Here is a 26,687-nt window from a genome sequence, read left to right on the forward strand (position 1 = left end):
GGGTATGGTGGGTATGGTGGGTATGGTGGTGGGTAGGGTGGGTATGGTGGTGGGTATGGCGTTGTATGACAGATAGGACGGGTGCATGATGGTATGTGTCCACTATGAGGTTTTGAAAAACCCCTCAGCCCCTGTTCAGTTAGGAATGCATGACTCTGGATCAATGTTTCCCTCAGAGGATGTGAGTCACTCTCTTACCAGCATTGTTTTCACCAGAGCACCGTGTGCAGTCCAGTCCTGCCCACACAAACAAAACACAACACACTTAGCAAAGAGCTGGATGAAGATTTTCAATATCAACTGGACCAAAACATGATTGGACTTTTATCTGTATGATGGGGACACTATGAGACAACAGCTATAAGGGTCCTTAAAGGCAAATTCCCATCCTAATTCCCAATAGGGCTCTACATTTCTATAGATGACTAGGATTATGAGGAGAAGGTGTCATTTGTCCTTGTGTTGTCACGTGTATAGTAACTCACAGTGTCCTCCTCAGCTTCACTAGTAAACGTGCTGTATCTCCCAAACCTTATCTGGACAACCCTGCCAACAGTTACGCATGTCCCTCTGGAATGGCACTGCACTATGATGATGTGGCCATCAATGGAACGGTAAGCGCACACACACACACACACACACACACACACACACACACACACACACACACACACACACACACACACACACACACACACACACACACACACACACACACACACACACACACACACACACACACACACACGGAAAACAAACAAAATATCTATATATAAAACAAATGGGAGCAGTATCTATCCATCTCCTGTCTGGATGCTGCATTGTGATGGCTTGCATCAGGGACATCTTTCTGTTTCTCATCCTCTCTCGCTCCCCCTTTCCCATGCTCATCCCTCTGATTCAATTATTGTGCAACTTTCAAGTACGTTCCCCTGCGCCAACTCACTGGTCTGTAACAACAACATCACCCCTTTGGTGTCCTCTTTTTCTCTTCTCCTCCCCCCTTTTATCGTCTCATTTGCTGGCTCCTTTGTTCACTCTGTTTCACATTTTCATCTCCCCTTCTCTCTTATCATTTTCATCTCCCCTTCTCTCTTATCATTTTCTTTCTCTTTATATTTCCCCTTCTCTTCTCTCCCCGTCTCTCCTCTCTTCTTCTCTCCCGTCTCTCCTCTCTTCTTCTCTCCCCTTCTCTCCTCTCTTCTTCTCTCCTCTTCTCTCCTCTCCTCTCCCCTTCTCTCCTCCTCCCTTCTCTCCTCTCCCCTTCTCTCCTCTCTTCTTCTCTCCCCTTCTCTCCTCTCTTCTTCTCTCCTCTTCTCTCCTCTCCTCTCCCCTTCTCTCCTCCTCCCTTATATCCTCTCCCCTTCTCTCCTCTCCCCTTCTCTCCTCTCTCCTTCTCTCCTCTCCCCTACTCTCCTCCTCCCTTCTCTCCTCTCCCCTTCTCTCCTCTCCCCTTCTCTCCTCTCTTCTTCTCTCTTCTTCTCTCCCCTTCTCTCCTCTCCCCTTCTCTCCTCTCCCCTTCTCTCCTCTTCTCTCCTCTCCTCTCCTCTCCCCTTCTCTCCTCTTCTCTCCTCTTCTCTCCTCTCCTCTCCTTCTCCCTTCTCTCCCCTTCTCTCCTCTTTGCATACCTTCCTCTATCGTAAGGACCCCGAGGCGCTATACTCCAGCCCTGCCACCGGAGGGCGACGTCTGAGAGAGGAGGTGTTGTATGAGAACACTGACCCCGACCTGTATGAGAACATGCCTTCGCCCAAGCTGGCTTCCCGCTACTCTCCCAAGCCCAGTCGCCTGGCATCATCCTCCTCCTCTTCCTCCAGCCACTACAAAACCCCTGGCCCTGTCAAATCCAAACTCCTCTCCTCTTCCTCCGCTTCCTCGGCTAACACTAACACTAAAGCCGTTGCTCAGGTGACTAACGCACTGCTTTCCTAACATTTATGCTACCCTAACACTGAACTCTTCTCTTTCATATCAAATGGATAGTTCACTTCAAAGCCAACATTTATCAAACATTTTCATACCTAAAAGATGTTGGGACCCTTGTGACATTTCCTGTATAGACCCAAATGTCAATGACATCATCTAAATTCCATCAAATAACTTTATGATTTTGGCGTGAACTCTCCCTTTAACTAAATATGAATTAAAACAGAGAGCAATTATTTTCTACGGGAGAGGTGACAGGGATACTGTATGTAGAGAGGAGGGGATTGGACAGAGATACTGTATGTCTAGAGGAGGGGATTGGACAGAGATACTGTATGTAGAGAGGAGGGGATTGGACAGAGATACTGTATGTCTAGAGGAGGGGATTGGACAGAGATACTGTATGTAGAGAGGAGGGGATTGGACTTAGAGACTGTATGTAGAGAGGAGGGGATTGGACAGAGATACTGTATGTAGAGAGGAGGGGATTGGACAGAGATACTGTATGTAGAGAGGAGGGGATTGGACAGAGATACTGTATGTAGAGAGGAGGGGATTGGACAGAGAGACTATGTAGAGAGGAGAGGATTGGACAGAGATACTGTATGTAGAGAGGAGGGGATTGGACAGAGATACTGTATGTAGAGAGGAGGGGATTGGACAGAGAGACTGTATGTAGAGAGGAGGGGATTGGACAGAGATACTGTATGTAGAGAGGAGGGGATTGGACAGGGATACTGTATGTCTAGTGGAGGGGATTGGACAGAGATACTGTATGTAGAGAGGAGGGGATTGGACAGAGATACTGTATGTAGAGAGGAGGGGATTGGACAGAGATACTGTATGTAGAGAGGAGAGGATTGGACAGAGATACTGTATGTAGAGAGGAGGGGATTGGACAGAGATACTGTATGTAGAGAGGAGGGGATTGGACAGGGATACTGTATGTAGAGAGGAGGGGATTGGACAGAGATACTGTATGTAGAGAGGAGGGGATTGGACAGAGATACTGTATGTCTAGTGGAGGGGATTGGACAGAGATACTGTATGTAGAGAGGAGGGGATTGGATAGAGATACTGTATGTAGAGAGGAGGGGATTGGATAGAGATACTGTATGTAGAGAGGAGGGGATTGGACAGAGATACTGTATGTAGAGAGGAGGGGATTGGATAGAGATACTGTATGTAGAGAGGAGGGGATTGGATAGAGATACTGTATGTAGAGAGGAGGGGATTGGACAGAGATACTGTATGTAGAGAGGAGGGGATTGGACAGGGATACTGTATGTAGAGAGGAGGGGATTGGACAGGGATACTGTATGTAGAGAGGAGGGGATTGGATAGAGATACTGTATGTAGAGAGGAGGGGATTGGATAGAGATACTGTATGTAGAGAGGAGGGGATTGGACAGAGATACTGTATGTAGAGAGGAGGGGATTGGACAGGGATACTGTATGTAGAGAGGAGGGGATTGGACAGAGATACTGTATGTAGAGAGGAGGGGATTGGACAGGGATACTGTATGTAGAGAGGAGGGGATTGGATAGAGATACTGTATGTAGAGAGGAGGGGATTGGATAGAGATACTGTATGTAGAGAGGAGGGGATTGGACAGGGATACTGTATGTAGAGAGGAGGGGATTGGACAGAGATACTGTATGTAGAGAGGAGGGGATTGGACAGGGATACTGTATGTAGAGAGGAGGGGATTGGACAGAGATACTGTATGTAGAGAGGAGGGGATTGGACAGAGATACTGTATGTAGAGAGGAGGGGATTGGACAGGGATACTGTATGTCTAGTGGAGGGGATTGGACAGAGATACTGTATGTAGAGAGGAGGGGATTGGACAGAGATACTGTATGTCTAGTGGAGGGGATTGGACAGAGATACTGTATGTAGAGAGGAGGGGATTGGACAGAGATACTGTATGTCTAGAGGAGGGGATTGGACAGAGATACTGTATGTCTAGTGGAGGGGATTGGAGAAGGATTAAATCATTTGAGTCTCAATTCTTGTTACATGTTATTCCTGCAGAGACATGCTTTGTTTTAATATAACGGTGTTGATACTGGCCACCCAGAATTGAGGTTTCCAGACATTATCCTCAAAATCCCTGCTGGCTTCGTCCTACTGTAGTGTGTCTCTTCGTAATGTGATTAAAAACATGGCCATGCAGAGGAATGGTGTTACAAGCATATTGAGCCCCTCGTAAAATGTTCAGTTTTGAGTGTATGGGAGTTAGGGTCTGAGACATTGACCATGCACTCTTTAGCAAACCTTAGCTAGAGGCCTTGATATTAACTGAGAGAAGTAGGGGAGGTCAAATAGCTGCAGTGTCTTAGGCTGCGTATCTCTCAGAGCACTGCGGACCACCCTGCTTTTAGAGGGTTCTGTGTGTGTGTGTGTGTGTGTGTGTGTGTGTGTGTGTGTGTGTGTGTGTGTGTGTGTGTGTGTGTGTGTGTGTGTGTGTGTGTGTGTGTGTGTGTGTGTGTGTGTGTGTGTGTGTGTGTGTGTGTGTGTGTGTGTCCTCAGTATGTTCACACTACTCCTTGCCTTTACACTGACCATCACCTCCATATTATGTCATTATATCATATTATATTTGTAAAGACGTTACAGCACGTGTCCAACTCATTCCACGGAGGGCAGAGTGTCTGCTGGTTTTCGGCTCCTCCCTTGTACTTGATTGATGAATTAAGGTCATTGATTAGTAAGGAGCTCTCCTCACCTGGTTGTCTAGGTCTTAATTGAAAGGAAAAAGCTGAAAGCAGCAGACACTAGGCCCTCCATGGTATGACGTTGATGCCCCTGGTCTACATGAACCTGACATGTACTGAACGTGGCACCCAGCACTGTTACACACATTAGGCATCACATGGTGTTGTCGAGTTGCTGTTTCCCAGGTGTGTGTGTGTGTGTGTGTGTGTGTGTGTGTGTGTGTGTGTGTGTGTGTGTGTGTGTGTGTGTGTGTGTGTGTGTGTGTGTGTGTGTGTGTGTGTGTGTGTGTGTGTGTGTGTGTGTGTGTGTGTGTGTGTGTGCCCGTCCTCAGATGAACCTTTCATTGTCATCAGACACACACACACACACACTGCAGGGGTAATGCAGTACAGTAGGACTGGTTTAGCCCAACGCTGGGATTACTGTGTTATGTTTAACTTAAAATGTGTTTGTACAGCTGGACACAGAGACGTTCTCATGATTATATCCACCTGGGGAGTTTGGTGGACATTGTGGATTTTTATTGAAGTGGTTTTTGTAGCCATTGTAACTGTCTGTTCACCTCATGGTTTTCATTATATGTGCAAATTATACTTAGCCGTTTTAAGCCTGTGCATTTCAAACAGATTATGAATAGTTGTTCTCGCTTCCTCCTTCTCAACCAATCAGCTGAAGGGAAAAAAGGTCCCAGTGACCAATGGGACAGCGTCTAAACAGAAGGTGGACAAGAACCAGGCCAAGAAGACCAATGGAACAACCAATGGAACAGCATCTGTGAAACGCAACAATTCCAGTAAGTGTGTGTGTGTGTGTGTGTGTGTGTGTGTGTGTGTGTGTGTGTGTGTGTGTGTGTGTGTGTGTGTGTGTGTGTGTGTGTGTGTGTGTGTGTGTGTGTGTGTGTGTGTGTGTGTGTGTGTGTGTGTGTGTGTGTGTGTGTGTGTGTGTGTGTGTGAGATAGAGACACATTCCCATGAGTACATTAGAGTCTGCAAATCATGACACCCAGTACTGGCATGTTAATTCATCTAGTGCTGGCCTGTCACTTCCAGTCATCGTTATACCAGCCACTGGCTGTGATATACAGCAGTAGCCTGGTCTTAGTAGACACGGAGTCTGGCTCCCCACTCCTCAGTCAAACACACCACTGATCGCTTTCTAGGAAAACTGAAACACCACAATAACCCGGAAAATGCCGGAATTCCCAACTGACAGTTGGTAAAGCAGGAGTAGCAGACATATTTTGGGTGGAGCTAATACAGTTTCTTAGAAACCATCTGTCGTAAAAACCCAACCTTGTGGATGACTGTCACTTCATATCCAGACCAAACTAACATTCATTCAAATAGCTGTCTATTCAGTAATGCTTCATCTACGACCGTTTTGAACCCGCTTTCTCAAGACATTTTGGATTCAGTGTCTGTTACACAATCCTTGTTTCATCTCAAGCTAAAATAGGCCCATATCGGTGTATCGATGGTTGAAGATGTCAAGTGGTGGTTTGAATGAGTATACAGTCCTTCGTAAAGGCTAATGTTCTAGTGAGGAGCGCACACACACACACACACACACACACACACACACACACACACACACACACACACACACACGCACGACTGTGTAGTCGTCATTTGTGGTGTGGAGAGGCTCCAGTGGCCTCTGTGGCTTCAGGCTTCTTATTCAGGTTATGATTTTCCACCAGGGTTGAACCCTACCCTCTCCTGGGTGATTAACAGGTATTTCTGGGCTGAGGTTTGGGTTCACTGGGTTGCTGGTCAGTTTATGAACTTATGAAGTTTATGAGCATTGGTTGGTTCATTGGTTGAACCATTGGTTGGTTCTTTCTCCTCTCCCTCCTCCTGTTCTCCCCTATCATCCCCTGTTCTCCCCTCTCATCCCCTGTTCTCCCATTCCTCTCATCCCCTGTTCTCCCATTCCTCTCATCCCCTGTTCTCTCTTCATCATTCCTCTCATCCCCTGTTCTCTCTTCATCATTCCTCTCATCCCCTGTTCTCCCATTCCTCTCATCCCCTGTTCTCTCTTCATCATTCCTCTCATCCCCAGTTCTCCCCTCTCATCCCCTGTTCTCCCATTCCTCTCATCCCCTGTTCTCCCATTCCTCTCATCCCCTGTTCTCTCTTCATCATTCCTCTCATCCCCTGTTCTCTCTTCATCATTCCTCTCATCTCCAGTTCTCCCCTCTCATCCCCTGTTCTCCCATTCCTCTCATCCCCAGTTCTCCCCTCTCATCCCCTGTTCTCTCTTCATCATTCCTCTCATCCCCAGTTCTCCCCTCTCATCCCCTGTTCTCCCATTCCTCTCATCCCCAGTTCTCCCCTCTCATCCCCTGTTCTCCCATTCCTCTCATCCCCTGTTCTCTCTTCATCATTCCTCTCATCCCCTGTTCTCTCTTCATCATTCCTCTCATCCCCTGTTCTCCCATTCCTCTCATCCCCTGTTCTCTCTTCATCATTCCTCTCATCCCCAGTTCTCCCCTCTCATCCCCTGTTCTCCCATTCCTCTCATCCCCTGTTCTCCCATTCCTCTCATCCCCTGTTCTCTCTTCATCATTCCTCTCATCCCCTGTTCTCTCTTCATCATTCCTCTCATCTCCAGTTCTCCCCTCTCATCCCCTGTTCTCCCATTCCTCTCATCCCCAGTTCTCCCCTCTCATCCCCTGTTCTCTCTTCATCATTCCTCTCATCCCCAGTTCTCCCCTCTCATCCCCTGTTCTCCCATTCCTCTCATCCCCTGTTCTCTCTTCATCATTCCTCTCATCCCCTGTTCTCTCTTCATCATTCCTCTCATCCCCTGTTCTCCCATTCCTCTCATCCCCTGTTCTCCCATTCCTCTCATCCCCTGTTCTCTCTTCATCATTCCTCTCATCCCCTGTTCTCTCTTCATCATTCCTCTCATCCCCTGTTCTCCCATTCCTCTCATCACCTGTTCTCTCTTCATCATTCCTCTCATCACCTGTTCTCCCATTCCTCTCATCCCCTGTTCTCCCATTCCTCTCATCCCCTGTTGTCCCCTCTCATCCCCTGTTCTCTCTTCATCATTCCTCTCATCACCTGTTCTCTCTTCATCATTCCTCTCATCCCCTGTTCTCTCTTCATCATTCCTCTCATCCCCTGTTGTCCCCTCTCATCCCCTGTTCTCTCTTCATCATTCCTCTCATCACCTGTTCTCTCTTCATCATTCCTCTCATCACCTGTTCTCCCATTCCTCTCATCCCCTGTTCTCTCTTCATCATTCCTCTCATCCCCTGTTCTCCCATTCCTCTCATCCCCTGTTCTCCCATTCCTCTCATCCCCTGTTCTCTCTTCATCATTCCTCTCATCCCCTGTTCTCTCTTCATCATTCCTCTCATCCCCTGTTGTCCCCTCTCATCCCCTGTTCTCTCTTCATCATTCCTCTCATCACCTGTTCTCTCTTCATCATTCCTCTCATCACCTGTTCTCCCATTCCTCTCATCCCCTGTTCTCTCTTCATCATTCCTCTCATCCCCTGTTCTCCCATTCCTCTCATCCCCTGTTCTCTCTTCATCATTCCTCTCATCCCCTGTTCTCCCATTCCTCTCATCCCCTGTTCTCCCATTCCTCGCATCCCCTGTTCTCTCTTCATCATTCCTCTCATCTCCAGTTCTCCCCTCTCATCCCCTGTTCTCCCATTCCTCTCATCCCCAGTTCTCCCCTCTCATCCCCTGTTCTCTCTTCATCATTCCTCTCATCCCCAGTTCTCCCCTCTCATCCCCTGTTCTCCCATTCCTCTCATCCCCAGTTCTCCCCTCTCATCCCCTGTTCTCCCATTCCTCTCATCCCCAGTTCTCCCCTCTCATCCCCTGTTCTCTCTTCATCATTCCTCTCATCCCCAGTTCTCCCCTCTCATCCCCTGTTCTCCCATTCCTCTCATCCCCAGTTCTCCCCTCTCATCCCCTGTTCTCCCATTCCTCTCATCCCCTGTTCTCTCTTCATCATTCCTCTCATCCCCTGTTCTCTCTTCATCATTCCTCTCATCCCCTGTTCTCCCATTCCTCTCATCCCCTGTTCTCTCTTCATCATTCCGCTCATCCCCAGTTCTCCCCTCTCATCCCCTGTTCTCCCATTCCTCTCATCCCCTGTTCTCCCATTCCTCTCATCCCCTGTTCTCTCTTCATCATTCCTCTCATCCCCTGTTCTCTCTTCATCATTCCTCTCATCTCCAGTTCTCCCCTCTCATCCCCTGTTCTCCCATTCCTCTCATCCCCAGTTCTCCCTCTCATCCCCTGTTCTCTCTTCATCATTCCTCTCATCCCCAGTTCTCCCCTCTCATCCCCTGTTCTCCCATTCCTCTCATCCCCAGTTCTCCCCTCTCATCCCCTGTTCTCCCATTCCTCTCATCCCCTGTTCTCTCTTCATCATTCCTCTCATCCCCTGTTCTCTCTTCATCATTCCTCTCATCCCCTGTTCTCCCATTCCTCTCATCCCCTGTTCTCTCTTCATCATTCCTCTCATCCCCTGTTCTCTCTTCATCATTCCTCTCATCCCCTGTTCTCCCATTCCTCTCATCACCTGTTCTCTCTTCATCATTCCTCTCATCACCTGTTCTCCCATTCCTCTCATCCCCTGTTCTCCCATTCCTCTCATCCCCTGTTGTCCCCTCTCATCCCCTGTTCTCTCTTCATCATTCCTCTCATCACCTGTTCTCTCTTCATCATTCCTCTCATCACCTGTTCTCCCATTCCTCTCATCCCCTGTTCTCCCATTCCTCTCATCCCCTGTTGTCCCCTCTCATCCCCTGTTCTCTCTTCATCATTCCTCTCATCCCCTGTTCTCTCTTCATCATTCCTCTCATCCCCTGTTCTCCCATTCCTCTCATCCCCTGTTCTCCCATTCCTCTCATCCCCTGTTCTCTCTTCATCATTCCTCTCATCCCCTGTTATCTCTTCATCATTCCTCTCATCCCCTGTTGTCCCCTCTCATCCCCTGTTCTCTCTTCATCATTCCTCTCATCCCCAATTCTCCCATTCCTCTCATCACCTGTTCTCTCTTCATCATTCCTCTCATCACCTGTTCTCCCATTCCTCTCATCCCCTGTTCTCCCATTCCTCTCATCCCCTGTTGTCCCCTCTCATCCCCTGTTCTCTCTTCATCATTCCTCTCATCACCTGTTCTCTCTTCATCATTCCTCTCATCACCTGTTCTCCCATTCCTCTCATCCCCTGTTCTCCCATTCCTCTCATCCCCTGTTCTCCCATTCCTCTCATCCCCTGTTCTCTCTTCATCATTCCTCTCATCCCCTGTTCTCTCTTCATCATTCCTCTCATCCCCTGTTGTCCCCTCTCATCCCCTGTTCTCTCTTCATCATTCCTCTCATCACCTGTTCTCTCTTCATCATTCCTCTCATCACCTGTTCTCCCATTCCTCTCATCCCCTGTTCTCTCTTCATCATTCCTCTCATCCCCTGTTCTCCCATTCCTCTCATCCCCTGTTCTCTCTTCATCATTCCTCTCATCCCCTGTTCTCCCATTCCTCTCATCCCCTGTTCTCCCATTCCTCGCATCCCCTGTTCTCTCTTCATCATTCCTCTCATCCCCTGTTCTCTCTTCATCATTCCTCTCATCCCCTGTTCTCTCTTCATCATTCCTCTCATCCCCTGTTCTCTCTTCATCATTCCTCTCATCCCCTGTTCTCTCTTCATCATTCCTCTCATCCCCTGTTCTCCCATTCCTCTCATCCCCTGTTCTCTCTTCATCATTCCTCTCATCCCCTGTTCTCTCTTCATCATTCCTCTCATCCCCTGTTCTCTCTTCATCATTCCTCTCATCCCCTGTTCTCCCATTCCTCTCATCCCCTGTTCTCTCTTCATCATTCCTCTCATCCCCTGTTCTCTCTTCATCATTCCTCTCATCACCTGTTCTCTCTTCATCATTCCTCTCATCACCTGTTCTCCCATTCCTCTCATCCCCTGTTCTCCCATTCCTCTCATCCCCTGTTCTCCCATTCCTCTCATCCCCTGTTCTCTCTTCATCATTCCTCTCATCCCCTGTTCTCTCTTCATCATTCCTCTCATCCCCTGTTCTCCCATTCCTCTCATCCCCTGTTCTCTCTTCATCATTCCTCTCATCCCCTGTTCTCCCATTCCTCTCATCCCCTGTTCTCTCTTCATCATTCCTCTCATCCCCTGTTCTCCCATTCCTCTCATCCCCTGTTCTCTCTTCATCATTCCTCTCATCCCCTGTTCTCCCATTCCTCTCATCCCCTGTTCTCTCTTCATCATTCCTCTCATCCCCTGTTCTCCCATTCCTCTCATCCCCTGTTCTCCCATTCCTCTCATCCCCTGTTCTCCCATTCCTCTCATCCCCTGTTCTCTCTTCATCATTCCTCTCATCACCTGTTCTCTCTTCATCATTCCTCTCATCCCCTGTTCTCCCCTCTCATCCCCTGTTCTCCCATTCCTCTCATCCCCTGTTCTCCCATTCCTCTCATCCCCTGTTCTCCCATTCCTCTCATCACCTGTTCTCTCTTCATCATTCCTCTCATCCCCTGTTCTCCCATTCCTCTCATCCCCTGTTCTCTCTTCATCATTCCTCTCATCACCTGTTCTCTCTTCATCATTCCTCTCATCCCCTGTTCTCCCATTCCTCTCATCCCCTGTTCTCCCATTCCTCTCATCCCCTGTTCTATCTTCATCATTCCTCTCATCCCCTGTTCTCTCTTCATCATTCCTCTCATCCCCTGTTCTCTCTTCATCATTCCTCTCATCCCCTGTTCTCCCATTCCTCTCATCCCCAGTTCTCCCATTCCTCTCATCCCCTGTTCTCCCATTCCTCTCATCCCCAGTTCTCTCTTCATCATTCCTCTCATCACCTGTTCTCTCTTCATCATTCCTCTCATCCCCTGTTCTCTCTTCATCATTCCTCTCATCCCCTGTTCTCTCTTCATCATTCCTCTCATCCCCTGTTCTCCCATTCCTCTCATCCCCTGTTCTCTCTTCATCATTCCTCTCATCCCCTGTTCTCCCATTCCTCTCATCCCCTGTTCTCTCTTCATCATTCCTCTCATCCCCTGTTCTCTCTTCATCATTCCTCTCATCCCCTGTTCTCTCTTCATCATTCCTCTCATCCCCTGTTCTCCCATTCCTCTCATCCCCTGTTCTCCCATTCCTCTCATCCCCTGTTCTCTCTTCATCATTCCTCTCATCCCCTGTTCTCCCATTCCTCTCATCCCCTGTTCTCCCATTCCTCTCATCACCTGTTCTCTCTTCATCATTCCTCTCATCCCCTGTTCTCCCATTCCTCTCATCCCCTGTTCTCTCTTCATCATTCCTCTCATCCCCTGTTCTCCCATTCCTCTCATCCCCTGTTCTCTCTTCATCATTCCTCTCATCCCCTGTTCTCTCTTCATCATTCCTCTCATCCCCTGTTCTCCCATTCCTCTCATCCCCTGTTCTCCCATTCCTCTCATCCCCTGTTCTCCCATTCCTCTCATCCCCTGTTCTCCCATTCCTCTCATCCCCTGTTCTCCCATTCCTCTCATCCCCTGTTCTCCCATTCCTCTCATCCCCTGTTCTCCCATTCCTCTCATCCCCTGTTCTCCCATTCCTCTCATCCCCTGTTCTCCCATTCCTCTCATCCCCTGTTCTCTCTTCATCATTCTTCTCATCCTCTGTTTTTTCCTTCCATTCCTCACCTCCTCTCTGATTCTATTCTCCACCTAATCCCTCCTTCCCCCTAATCACTCTTTTTCCCAAATCCCCCCATCCCCCTCCTCCTAATCCCTCCTTCTCCCCTTCCATTGCCAATTTCCCCACACTGTTTGGGTTTAATGGTGTGAAGGTGCACTATATATACAGAAGTATGTGGACAGCCCTTCATATGAGTGGATTCGTCTATTTCAGCCGTACCCGTTGCTGACAGGTGAATAAAAATTGAGCACACAGCCATGCAATCTCCATAGACAAACATTGGAAGTAGAATGGCCCGTACTGAAGAGCTCAGTGACTTTCTACGTGGCACTGTCATAGGATACCACCTTTCCAACAAGTTCGCAAATTACTTCCCTGCTCGAGCTGCCCCGGTCAAATGTAAGTGCTGTTATTGTGAAGTGGAATCGTCTAGGAGCAACAACGGCTCAGCCGTGAAGTGGTAGGCCACATAAGCTCACAGAATGGGACCACTGAAGTGCGTAGAGCGTATAAACCGTCTGTCCTCGGTTACAACACTCACTACCGAGTTCCAAACTGCCTTTGGAAGCAATGTCTGCACAATAACTGTTCGTCGGGAGCTTCATGAAATTGGTTTCCATGGCTAAGCAGCCGCACACAAGCCTAAGATCACCATGCACCATGCCAAATGTCGGCTGGAGTGGTGTAAATCTGCATGACGCTTCACCACCTGGCAGTCCGACGGATGAATTTGGGTATGGTGGATGCCAGGAGAATGCTACCTGCCCCAATCCATAGTGACAACTGTAAAGTTTGGTGGAGGAGGAATAATGGTCTGGGGCTGTTTTTCATGGTTTGGGCCCCTTAGTTCCAGTGAAGGGAAATCTTAATGCTACAGCATAAAATTACATTCTAGATGAGCAACAATGGCTCAGCCGTGAAGTGGTAGGCCACACAAACTCAAAGAACGGGACCGCCTAGTGCATATCTGTGCTTCCAACTTTCTGGCAACAGTTTGGGGAAAATGCCCTTTCCTGTTTCAGCATGACAATGCCCCTTGTGCACAAATCAAGGTCCATACAGAAATGGTTTGTCAAAATCGGTGTGGAAGAACTTGACTGACTTGCACATAGCCCTGACCTCAACCTCATCGGACACCTTTGGGATAAATTGGAATGCCGACTGCGAGCCAGTCCTAATCGCGCAACATCAGTTTTCAACCTCACTAATGCTCTTGTGGTTGAATGGAAGCAAGTCCCCGCAGCAATGTTCCAACATCCAGTGGAAAGCCTTCCCAGAAGAGTGGAGGCTGTTCTAGCCGCAACGGGGGGACAAACTCCATATTAATGCCCATGATTTTGGAATGAGATGTTCAACAAGCAGGTGTCCACGTCCTTTTGGTCATGTAGTGTGTATATAACTCCTCTCTCCTCTCTGTCCTGTAGGTGCAGAGCAGTATAAGTATGGTAAGAACCGTGTGGAGGCGGACGCCAAGATGCTGCAGGCTAAAGAGGAAGAGCTAATAAACAGAAAGCAGGACATCAGGAACCGTCTGACCCAGCTGAAGAAGGACAGGAAAGACCTGCGCACCGCCATGGAGGCCAACACCGGTACGACACACACACACACACACACACACACACACACACACACACACACACACACACACACACACACACACACACACACACACACACACACACACACACACACACACACACACACACACACACACACACACACACACACACACACACACACACACACACACTGCTTCTACCAAGGTAGAGGGAAGAGGGAGAGGTGGGAGTGAAAGTAGTGTAAGATAGAAATGATGGGAGGGTTAGTAGTGAGTGGTGTTTAGTGGAGTTATGGATGGGAGGGTTAGGTTTAGGATTGAGGGGTGCAGGATGGAAGAAGGGTTTGGAGGGGGAGAGATGGGAGTCAGATGTTATTTTCCTGACTGACTTCTCAATAAACTACAAATCAAGGTAGGACAGATACTGAGTGTATGGTAGTGCTGTGACCCATTCTAAAACCTCCTTCCTCTACCTTTCCTGCTTCACGCAGCTAAGCGCTGCGCCGGGTCCCTGGCGGAGCGGCTGAAAAAGGTGGAGGACGAGTGCAAACTGAAGGAGGACGAGCGGGTGAGCCTGGAGCTGGAGATGACAGAGGTCAAGGAGAGTCTGAAGAAGGCCCTGAACGGAGGAGTCACTCTGGGACTCACCATCGAGCCCAAGTCTGGCACCTCCAGCCCACAGGTTTGTTTTATGAATCAGTTGTCACAAAGTGCCTTACAGATCCCCAGACTAAAACACCAAAGAGCTTTACAGATCCCCAGATTAAAACACCAAAGAGCTTTACAGATCCCCAGATTAAAACACCAAAGAGCCTTACAGATCCCCAGACTAAAACACCAAAGAGCTTTACAGATCCCCAGACTAAAACACCAAAGAGCTTTACAGATCCCCAGACTAAAACACCAAAGAGCTTTACAGATCCCCAGACTAAAACACCAAAGAGCTTTACAGATCCCCAGACTAAAACACCAAAGAGCTTTACAGATCCCCAGCCTAAAACACCAAAGAGCTTTACAGATCCCCAGACTAAAACACCAAAGAGCTTTACAGATCCCCAGACTAAAACACCAAAGAGCTTTACAGATCCCCAGACTAAAACACCAAAGAGCTTTACAGATCCCCAGACTAAAACACCAAACAGCAAGCAATGCAGAGGCAGAAGCCCAGACTAAAACACCAAACAGCAAGCAATGCAGAGGCAGAAGCCCAGTGGCTAGAAACAACTCCCTGGAAGGCAGATACCTAGAGAGGAACCATGAAGTCCTGTTCTGGCTGTCTCTACCATGTCCATGACCCATGGCTGAGTCTCAGTACTGAAGGCAGATACCTAGAGAGGAACCATGAAGTCCTGTTCTGGCTGTCTCTACCATGTCCATGACCCATGGCTGAGTCTCAGTACTGAAGGCAGATACCTAGAGAGGAACCATGAAGTCCTGTTCTGGCTGTCTCTACCATGTCCATGACCCATGGCTGAGTCTCAGTACTGAAGGCAGATACCTAGAGAGGAACCATGAAGTCCTGTTCTGGCTGTCTCTACCATGTCCATGACCCATGGCTGAGTCTCAGTACTGAAGGCAGATACCTAGAGAGGAACCATGAAGTCCTGTTCTGGCTGTCTCTACCATGTCCATGACCCATGGCTGAGTCTCAGTACTGTACAATGGCTTCCTTATCTTGAAAAGTGAACAGGACAAAGGCATTTTTTCTCCTCTGTAAATTAGCCTTGAAATGACTAAAACTAAATCAAACCTGTGCAGAAAATATAATTGACCTACATTTATAGTCTCTTCACTGTGTCCAGCTTGATAACAGTCCTTTATAGAGTCTTCACTGTGTCCAGCTTGATAAGTCATTTATAGTCTCTTCACTGTGTCCAGCTTGATAACAGTCCTTTATAGAGTCTTCACTGTGTCCAGCTTGATAAGTCATTTATAGTCTCTTCACTGTGTCCAGCTTGATAACAGTCCTTTATAGAGTCTTCACTGTGTCCAGCTTGATAACAGTCATTTATAGTCTCTTCACTGTGTCCAGCTTGATAAGTCATTTATAGTCTCTTCACTGTGTCCAGCTTGATAAGTTAGTTAGTCTTTTCACTGTGTCCAGCTTGATTACAGTCATTTATAGTCTCTTCACTGTGTCCAGCTTGATTACAGTAATTTATAGTCTCTTCACTGTGTCCAGCTTGATAAGTTCGTTATAGTCTCTTCACTGTGTCCAGCTTGATAACAGTCCTTTATAGAGTCTTCACTGTGTCCAGCTTGATAAGTCATTTATAGTCTCTTCACTGTGTCCAGCTTGATAACAGTCCTTTATAGAGTCTTCACTGTGTCCAGCTTGATAAGTCATTTATAGTCTCTTCACTGTGTCCAGCTTGATAACAGTCCTTTATAGAGTCTTCACTGTGTCCAGCTTGATTACAGTCATTTATAGTCTCTTCACTGTGTCCACCTTGATAACAGTCATTTATAGTCTCTTCACTGTGTCCAGCTTGATTACAGTCATTTATAGTCTCTTCACTGTGTCCAGCTTGATAACAGTCATTTATAGTCTCTTCACTGTGTCCAGCTTGATAAGTCCTATATAGTCTCTTCACTGTGTCCAGCTTGATAACAGTCCTTTATAGTCTCTTCACTGTGTCCAGCTTGATAAGTCCTTTATAGTCTCTTCACTGTGTCCAGCTTGATAAGTCATTTATAGTCTCTTCACTGTGTCCAGCTTGATAAGTCATTTATAGTCTCTTCACTGTGTCCAGCTTGATAAGTCATTTATAGTCTCTTCACTGTGTCCAGCTTGATAACAGTCCTTTATAGTCTATTCACTGTGTCCAGATTGATATCAGTAATTTATAGTCTCTTCACTGTGTCCAGATTGATAACAGTCATTTATAGTCTCTTCACTGTGTCCAGCTTGATAAGTCATTTATAGTCTCTTCACTGTGTCCAGATTGATAACAGTCATTTATAGTCTCTTCACTGTGTCCAGCTTGATAAGTTAGTTATAGTCTCTTCACTGTGTCCAGCTTGATAAGTTAGTTATAGTCTCTTCACTGTGTCCAGCTTGATAAGTTAGTTATAGTCTCTTCACTGTGTCCAGCTTGATTACAGTCAGTTATAGTCTCTTCACTGTGTCAATACGCCCAACATACTCATGAGAAACAGGCTGTTGCAAATGTTGTTGCTGACTCTGAATGGTGTGTATCTGTGTGTCCAGTCCCCAGTGTTGCTGAGGCGTACCCTAGAGAACTCTCCCATCTCCAGCTGTGACACCAGCGACACAGAGAGCTGTTCTACTCTGCCCGTCAACAGTGCCTCCCTCCTCCGCAGAACGACCAATCAGAAACCCTCGGCCGTACGCGGCCATGTCCTCAAGAAGGCTAAGGTGGGACAGAGTTACGGAGAACACACACCAGTGGAGGCTGGCGAGAGGAGCTATTGGAGGAGGGGCTCATTGTAATTTCTGGAACGGATTAGAATGAATGGAACGGTGTCAAACATATGGATTTGATTCCATTCCATTCCAGCCCTTACAATGAGCCAATTATCCTATAGCTCATATGGATTTGATTCCATTCCATTCCAGCCCTTACAATGAGCCAATTATCCTATAGCTCCTCCCACCAGCCTCTTCTGACACACACACACCTGCGTTTACACACACCTGCATTTACACTCACACACACACACATGGGGCGGCAGGGTAGCCTAGTGGTTAGAGCGTTGGACTAGTATCCGAAAGGTTCATATCCCCAAGCTGACAAGGTACAACTCTGTCGTTCTGCCCCTGAACAGGCAGTTAACCCACTGTTCCTTACCAGTCATTGAAAATAAGAATTTGTTCTTAACTGACTTGCCTAGTTAAATAAAGGTTAAAAAAATAACACACACACACACTCAAAACATCCTCTGCACTCATTCACCTGTATTACCACACATCTCTGACAAACACACACACACACACACACACACACACACACACACACACACACACACACACACACACACACACACACACACACACACACACACACACACACACACACACACACACACACACACACACACACACACACACACACATCCTAGTCTAATGACTGCACTGAATTTGCATGTAACTGTCGTATTTGCGTGTATATCTCAACTCACTCAATGTGCCCTTTGTTGCAGGAATGGGAGATGAAGACTGGCACATGAGCAACAACTCTGTTCACAACAGTCCTATCTTTTTATTTGAATGCGTGTATATATTTATTTAAATCAGTTGGTATGGGGAAGAAGGTTGAAGAGGAGTACACTACAAGCCAAACAGAGAGACGATCAAGACAATGCTGGTTTTGTTTTGTTGTCTACTTTATTTCCTGGACATAAAGATCTAGCCGTCTTTCTCTAGCGTACCATTGTGTAATACCATGTTATATTTCAACTACTACTCTGTTGTGTGCTTTTGTAATCGCCCAATCTTGTGTTTTTTTTGTTCGTTTTTGTTTTGCAGTCATCCACTTTCATACAGTCTCTTGTTGCCTGTTTCTCCATCACATAAAACAATCAGGTTTCTACAACTCGTGGGGTTCCAAAATCAAGTGCATATTTATTTGTAAATGTTTCTTAGGTAAATACTTGCATCCTTGTGATTATTTATGTTGATAATATTTAATGCTTGTTGTATTGTATAGCTCCCTCTCTTTAGAACAGGAACTGCACTGTGCCACTAATGTCCACCGCATCTGGATCCAGCCGTTTGTATCACTGTTAGGCAATCCAGATGATTTTCAAATCATCAAACCAGCAATACACCTACAGTACTCCTAGTCCTTAGTGGTTGATGCCTGGGAGTGGGCCTTTGGAATGTGCCACTCAGTAAAGTGCGGGTCAGACTAAGGCGTGGCGGTGTTCTGGTGAGTTTGGCCACTGGCGTTGGAAAAGTCCTCAACCTCAAGTAATGTAGCCTCTTGTATTTACACTTCTACATCCAGGAGCCTCGGGCCAGCTCTTTTAATCATGCCACTAGTGCACTGTAACACTGTGGTCTGGTCTCACTCTGTGTGTGTGTGTTAGTCTATGTGTGTATGTATGCATTAGTGTGTGTGTGTGTGTGTTTTAAAATGTCTTGAGGCACATTCCAACCCCATCATTAATACACTGTTAGAAATAGAGGCCTGTATGGTCAGAAATACTGTGTGTTCTCTGCTTCAACCAGAGACTGTAATCTGGTTGTGGATTCTTGAACTTCCAGCTGCTACTCTAGCAACACGTTTCAGCTCATACACATCACACACACAGGCACACACACACACACACACACACACACACACACACACACACACACACACACACACACACACACACACACACACACACACACACACACACACACACACACACACACACACACACACACACACACACAGACATCACACACAGACATCACACACACACCACAGACACTTTTATGTAATGTTTTTCTAATGGTGTTTTTGGTAATGATTTTACCACATCTACAGTACACTGCAAAATATTCCCATATCCACACTGCTCAGTGTAATCTAACCACGGTGCTTTGTAGGGGTGAGACGTAGCATGTTGATGTACTACTGCAAGCAAGCTAAGTTTTTTTACTATTTTTACTCAAAGGCACGTCTACCTTTAAAACGTCTGGTTTATGGTGCATTTATTGGCCTAGTTGGAATATGAGGCTGTGCGTAACAAAAATGGCCGCCAACAGCTGTTTTCAAGTTATCAGTGTACATGTTTGTATCCCTCTTTTCCTCTCTATTCGTTCAGATTGAGGTTGGGGTTCAATCCCATCGCGGGTTAAATGCATCGTGCTGTTTTAAAGGCAAAGGAGTCGACATATGCAGCGTTTATGGTGAATGGGAACATTGCCTTGAAAAGCCTCAATGCCCATAACCTGCGATTGGACTGGATCCCGGCCAAAGTCCAACTAGGCTGCGAGTTAGAGCCAGCTCTTCACCACAAGATGAGGGAGAGATGCGGAGAAAGAGTTACGCATCTGGTCCATTTTTGGGTAAAGGGAGTAGGAGAGAAACAACAACATTGTTTGTTTTGCACCTTAGACTTTTCTACTCCATTGTACTTCTATTGACAGTCGCCAACTCGGTGACGAACGGCTGTATATAAAAAGTAATAAACCTCTTTACAAATGTCCCTTTTCTCAGGCCTTGTGTTTATTGAAAATGAAGCTCAGAACTCCATGAAAATGTTATTCATCTGTTCTCAAACAAAGCATTGAAAGAAATGTATTGGGACAGTGAGCTCTGTATGTATTGGGACAGTGAGCTCTGTATGTATTGGGACAGTGAGCTCTGTATGTATTGGGACAGTGAGCTCTGTATGTATTGGGACAGTGAGCTCTGTATGTATTGGGACAGTGAGCTCTCATGTCGGGGGAACCGTTTAGAAATGACAGCACTTGTTGCACATAGTCCACCCATTTTAGGGAACACATTTACTTATGTGTATTAAAGTAGCAAAAAATGTAGTATTTGGACTCATATTTCCAGCACACTTTTACATTACATCAAGCTTGTGACTCTATAAACTGTTTTGGTTGTGTTTCAGATTATTTTGAATGGTAGATAATGTATTGTCACTTTTATTGTTAATAAGAATATATGCTTTTAAAACACTTCTACATTAATGTGGATGATACCACATTAATCTAGCATTTTTGGGGGTATGATATTTATGCCTCTTAACTTTCTCACTCGTTATTCACGATTCATTCAGGATTATAAATAATCATGGTAGGGTCCACATTAATTGCGCTAGGAATATGGGACCAAATTCCAAGTGAATTTGGAGTACAGCGCCAAAACAACACAAATGTTCACTGTCCCAATACTTGTGGTTCTCACGTTATATAAGAAAACAGTCAATCAAAACGTGCTAGCTGCTAGCTGATCAATGCAGGAATAAACCCAACAATGCTGTAGCTTGTTTTAGCTCTGTTGGAGATTGTCTCATTTGATCGGATTCATCTGGATGGGTCTGAAGCAATGGAGGATGACAACCACGTTATCAATTACGCATCAGCTGTCAGAGCAGTTTACCGATCATTGCACCTGCACACATTTGTGCAGAACGGGCAACGGCCTTTTATCAACTGAATTTGTTCAACTCCTGCATCCTCTCTGGCCTCCTTTTGAAAAAGGTCAAAGGTAATCGAGGAGATGGAAAGTGGATGAAAATGTGCTTATTTGAAATGACTCTCCTTGTGCAATCGTGCGTCATCAGGCAAATTACGTTTACAGGGTTGAACCTTAAAATAAATGTAGAAAGTGATAAAAACACATTTAGCTAGTTGTGCAAGATCTTATAAATGAACAGGTAAGTAGCAAATGAAAAATGAACAACAGCTGATTCAAAGGTGGCGTGGCAGATTTCAAAACTCTTCTGCAAATGAACTCTGGTAGGACACACTTTTTCCTCGCTAAAACTAGGCAATCGAGGAGCGGAGAACAGTCTTCTGTTTGCCTACTAACGAATTGACACACTCCTCGACCACTTATCGGTTTCCAGGCCACGTAGGAGGGAGGTCGGAGTACAGATATTTTCCCAAATGAGAAAAGGTTCATGCCGCTGGGGTTAAATCCCTGCAATGTAGCCAAGAGGTCGTGGGTTAGCTTTTCATCTCTTCTCTTTAGTTTCTTCAATTGTCGATGTCAAAGATAGGTGTTTCAACCGTGAAGGAGTTGGTGGCTTTGGGGTTTGATACCTGCCTTGCTATCAAGCGGTTATCGGTTTGAGCTTCATCTCTTGCGTTTTTGTGTACATTTCTGCAACTATCAACGTCAAACAAACAAAGATAAGTGCATATTGTGTTGAAGGAGTCTGGCGTAAGGATCTCACCCCGTAAGGGTTGTGGGATTGAACCAAGGAAGACGTGAAGGGATGATTGGCTGGCGGGTGCAGGCAGAAGGGTATGAGAAGTAGGGGTGGGTAAAACCTAAGGTTCCCCCCGTGCAATTTCTGAACTGTGGTAATGGGGCAAACTTAGGTAGTTAGTTTAATATAGGCATGTTCTATTAAAAACTAAGTGCCTGATATTCCATAACCACTGGTGTTCACAGGCAGGTGTACCCCCAAACATTACCCCCACCAGCTATCACCTTCCCACAACTCTGTGGTTAACAGGTGAGATCATTACACCTGTGCCACCACATCCTTCACACGTTCAACACATCTAGTAATAAACCGGTCATTCGGAAAGTATTCTGACTCCTTGATTTTGACTCCTCATTTTGTTACGTTACAGCCTTACTCTAAAATGTATTAAATCGTTGTTTTTTCTGCTCAGCAATCTTCACACAATGCCTCACATTTACATAAGTATTCACATTTACTTAAGTATTCAGACCCTTTACTCAGTACTTTGTTGAAGCACCTCTGGCAGTGATTACAACCTCATATTCTTGGGTATGAAGCTACAAGCTTGGCACACCTGTATTTGAGGAGTTTCTCCCATTCTTCTCTGCAGATCCTCTCAAGCTCTGTCAGGTTGGATGGGGAGCGTCGCTGCACAGCTATTTTCAGGTCTCTACAGAGATGTTTGATCGGGTTCAAGTCCAGGCTCTGGCTGGGCCACTCAAGGACATTCAGAGACTTGTCCCGAAGTCACTCCTGTGTTGTCTTGGCTGTGTGCTTAGGGTCGTTGTTTGGAAGGTGAACCTTCGCTCCAGTCTGAGGTCCTGAGCGCTCTGGAGCAGGTTCTATTCAAGGATCTCTCTGTTCTTTGCTCCATTCATCTTTCCCTCGATCCTGACTAGTCTCCCAGTCCATACTGCTGAAATACATCCCCACAGCATGATGCTGCCACCACCACCTTGCTTCACTGTAGGGATGGTGCCAGGTTTCCTCCAGATGTGAAGCTTGGCATTCAGGCCAAAGAGTTCAATCTTGGTTTCATCAGACCACATAATCTTGTTTCTCATGGTATGAGAGTTTTAGATGCCTTTTGGCAAACTCCAAGCACGCTGTCATGTGCCTTTTACAGAGGAGTGGCTTCCGTCTGGCCATTCTACCATAAAGGCCTGATTGGTGGAGTGCTCCAGAGATGGTTGTCCTTCTGGAAGGTTCTCCCATTTCCACACAGGAACACTGGAACTCTGTCAGAGTGACCATCAGGTTGTTGGTTACCTCCCTGACCAAGGCCCTTCTCACCCGATTGCTCAGTTTGGCCGGGCGGCCAGCTCTAGGAATATTCTCTGTGGTTCCAAACTTCTTCCATTTAAGAATGATGGAGGCCACTGTGTTCTTGGGGACCTTCAATGCTGCAGACATTTTTTGGTATCCTTCCACAGATCTGTGCCTTGACACAAACCTGTCTCAGAGCTCTACAGACAATTCCTTCAACTTTTTTGTGCTCTGACATGCACTGTCAACTGTGGGATCTTATATAGACAGGTGTGTGCCTTTACAAATCATGTCCAATCAATGGAATTTACCACAGGTGGACTCCAAGTTGTAGAAACATCTCAAGGATGATCAATGGAAACAGGATGCAACTGAGCTCAATTTCGAGTCTCATAACAAAGTCTCTGAATACTTATGTAAATATGTTATTTCTGACTTGTTTTTTTGCAAAAATGTATAAATACCTGTCTTCGCTTTGTCGTTATGGGGTATTGTGATGTCATTATGGGGTATTGTGATGTCGTTATGGAGTATTGTGATGTCATTATGGGGTATTGTGATGTCGTTATGGAGTATTGTGATGTCAGTATGGGGTATTGTGATGTCAGTATGGGGTATTGTGATGTCGTTATGGGGTATTGTGATGTCGTTATGGGGTATTGTGATGTCGTTATGGGGTATTGTGATGTCAGTATGGGGTATTGTGATGTCGTTATGGAGTATTGTGATGTCATTATGGGGTATTGTGATGTCGTTATGGAGTATTGTGATGTCAGTATGGGGTATTGTGATGTCAGTATGGGGTATTGTGATGTTGTTATGGGGTATTGTGATGTCAGTATGGGTTATTGTGATGTCAGTATGGGGTATTGTGTTGTCGTTATGGGGTATTGTGATGTCGTTATGGGGTATTGTGATGTCGTTATGGGGTATTGTGATGTCGTTATGGGGTATTGTGATGTCGTTATGGGGTATTGTGATGTCAGTTATGGGGTATTGTGATGTCGTTATGGGGTATTGTGATGTCTTTATGGGGTATTGTGTGTAGATTGATGAGGAAAAACATGTATTTAATACATTTTCGAGGCTGTAACTTAACAAAATGTTGAAAAAGGGAAGTGTTCTGAATACTATCCGAAATGCACTGTATATTTGACATCGACAATTGAGGAAACATACAAAAACCTACCACACTTGGAAGTGCCTTGCCTGGACATGACCCTGCACCCTGCACCCGCCCTGCACCCTGCACCCTGCGCTTCAGGGCTGACATCCTCACACCAAAGCCACCAACTCCGTCACACCTAAAAAATGCTTCTCTTTGTATGTTTGACATCGAGAGTTCTGCAAACGTTCATTAAAGTAGAAGAGATGTTGGCTCGAACCGATTAGTTCTTAGCCAATCAAATCTGCTAATTGGTGATGACATGTTAGTCATTCACTTGATGAAAACCATTCACTTGGATTTGAACATACCGATCACTCAGTTGGAAGGAGCAAGGTATTGGGAACAGGAGCATTGTTAGTTAAATTCCCATGTGTGCTATTACTAAGTACATATTTACTGTGAGTTGGGTAGGTTTTAAAAAAAGCATTTATCCAACCTCGCCTCTTTCTCAGCCCCACCCCCAGCCATTCCATGTCCTTGATCTGTTCCAGAGCTAACGCAGCTGATTCAACTCGTCAACTAATCATCAAGCCATTGAAGAAAGTGAAATATTTATTGAGCAGATACAATGATGACAACCAACATGTAGATTTAGGGGAGTGATTTATTCCAGAATGCATGTTAAGTGCGCTACGCTTTCTGTTGAGGACTTCATAACATTTTTCATTTATTTACCAAAATTCAAACAAAACAAAAACATGAATAAAACTGTGAGGTCAACTTCACGTGGTTGTAGTCATCAACAGTGAATCTCCCTCAGAAATATATTGGATTCTCTTGACCCCCCCCCCCCCCTTCAACAAGGGGTGGACATAATAACAGACGAGACATCTCTAGAAAACTAAGAACAAGCCAAATATAAGCAGATATATGTACAAAAGAACACGAAGAAGAGACAGGCAGGCCAGTGTGTGTCTGGATGTATCAGATAGGCCTACCGTCATCATGAATGGAACTGACTCACTGGAAAGCTACAGATTGACTCTGAGCACTGGTCTGTAGACTGTCTCATTCAAGACATCCCTAGCAAGTCTGTATGGCCCAATGTGTGAAGATGGTCGACTTCACTCTAGACTGTACTCTTCAAGATGACTACATCCTAGTGCAAATTAAACATCTTGGGAAGGAAAGCTACTTACCAATGTTGTAGATTTGATAATGAGTGATCCTTTCCAGTTAAACAATGGATACAACAAAAAAGTAGCCTATCTAAAAGTCTATGATACTTCGCTATACACTGAAATATCGCTGATACATGAGAAGCAAGCAATGGTATTGAGAAACTCTCTGCGTCATTGTACTGTTATGAGAGGATTCAGTGGAGACCAAAAAACAACTGTATGTTTTGGTATCAGTGTAAAATACTCACACTCACGTGAAGGACTATATACAGTGAGAGGTTGTTCATATATACAAATCTATGTACACAAGACAAATTATATGGGGAGAAATACCACCAGCCTAACATAGGCTCAATAATGACAGCCACACCATCTCCATGACGACGACTTTGTCTCTGGGGAAATTAACTCACGTTGACCTCTGAACCGGGGGCTATCTTGGGTTTGGGGTCATACTGTTATTCGTAAATAAAAAAAGAGGAAATGCACAGGAAATGTGTGATTTTTGTCGTTTTGATGAGAGGTTTGGCTGGAGTTGTGGTTCATGTTAAATGAGCCGAGGAGTCCACTTGTTTTTAGGCACCGTGGGGCAAACAATTGCTTTCTAACCTGGGGACATGCTGTAAATGTACTGATATATCACACAACCACACACCATTCTACATGTCATTCCTTTAACCTGCTCATCAAGTACCATAAAACATACAAAGACTTAATCTTAAAAAAAAAAAAGATTAAAATATGAATTACTAAAGAGCATTCTTATACATTGTTGTATGATGAAAAGGAAATATATTAACAAGGATTGCATGTTAATAATGGTGAATGAAAGAGGATTTTCCCACACGCTTCATTTTAGCTCAACGGCAAGTACCTGTATCTGGGATTTATAAACAGAGCAACACCACCCCCCTAGTGCCTAAATGGGTAGTTGCATTTTTCTCACAAAGGCAACCCTGTCTCAGTTCAGACTGCTCCCGTTCCACGTCCTATCCTTCATATAACTTCCCTGCAGATTTAAAGTGGGCGCTCTATCTCATTCTTTCCCGAATAAGAGTGTTATTGCATTTGAAGTGTGAGAGAGAGAGAAAGAGACAATTATAAATTGCTTATTTGAAAAACATTGCTTCTCTTTATTTGGTAGTAATGGAGGTGTTAACAACTCCACCTCTCTTTTCTCCACTGCTAAACTATGCCCATCCAGAACTATTTTACCAAACTGTACTTCTCAAGGCTATGGCCTGGTCATTGCGTGGTTCTGTTTTGGTGATACTGTGGACAGCACCCCACAATCCTCCTACTACTGGTGAACTAGGATACACTACGTTACCAAAAGTATGTGGACATATGCTCATCGAAGATCTCATTCAAAAATCATGG

General features: G+C 45.7%; 2 protein-coding genes across 6 annotated transcripts in view; both read left to right on the plus strand.

The window, feature by feature from the left end:
• LOC124014469 (actin filament-associated protein 1-like) overlaps positions 1–19,164 on the plus strand; it is a 133,599-nt gene extending 114,435 nt beyond the window's left edge. For 4 of the 5 annotated variants that reach the window (XM_046329517.1, XM_046329514.1, XM_046329516.1 and 1 more), the window contains exons 12-18: positions 500–614; positions 1,645–1,908; positions 5,318–5,441; positions 13,735–13,899; positions 14,360–14,550; positions 17,080–17,247; positions 18,033–19,164. In XM_046329517.1, the coding sequence (XP_046185473.1) occupies positions 500–614; positions 1,645–1,908; positions 5,318–5,441; positions 13,735–13,899; positions 14,360–14,550; positions 17,080–17,247; positions 18,033–18,059 (1,054 nt within the window). In that variant the 3' untranslated portion in view covers positions 18,060–19,164. The remainder of the gene's footprint in view (positions 1–499; positions 615–1,644; positions 1,909–5,317; positions 5,442–13,734; positions 13,900–14,359; positions 14,551–17,079; positions 17,248–18,032) is intronic. The other variant, XM_046329518.1, reaches the window with a different exon arrangement.
• Positions 1–26,687, plus strand: part of LOC124014474 (tripartite motif-containing protein 14-like) — a 435,501-nt gene that overhangs the window by 245,341 nt on the left and 163,473 nt on the right. The window lies entirely within an intron of this gene.

Source organism: Oncorhynchus gorbuscha, linkage group LG25, assembly GCF_021184085.1.
Source record: "Oncorhynchus gorbuscha isolate QuinsamMale2020 ecotype Even-year linkage group LG25, OgorEven_v1.0, whole genome shotgun sequence".
Lineage (NCBI taxonomy): Eukaryota > Metazoa > Chordata > Actinopteri > Salmoniformes > Salmonidae > Oncorhynchus > Oncorhynchus gorbuscha.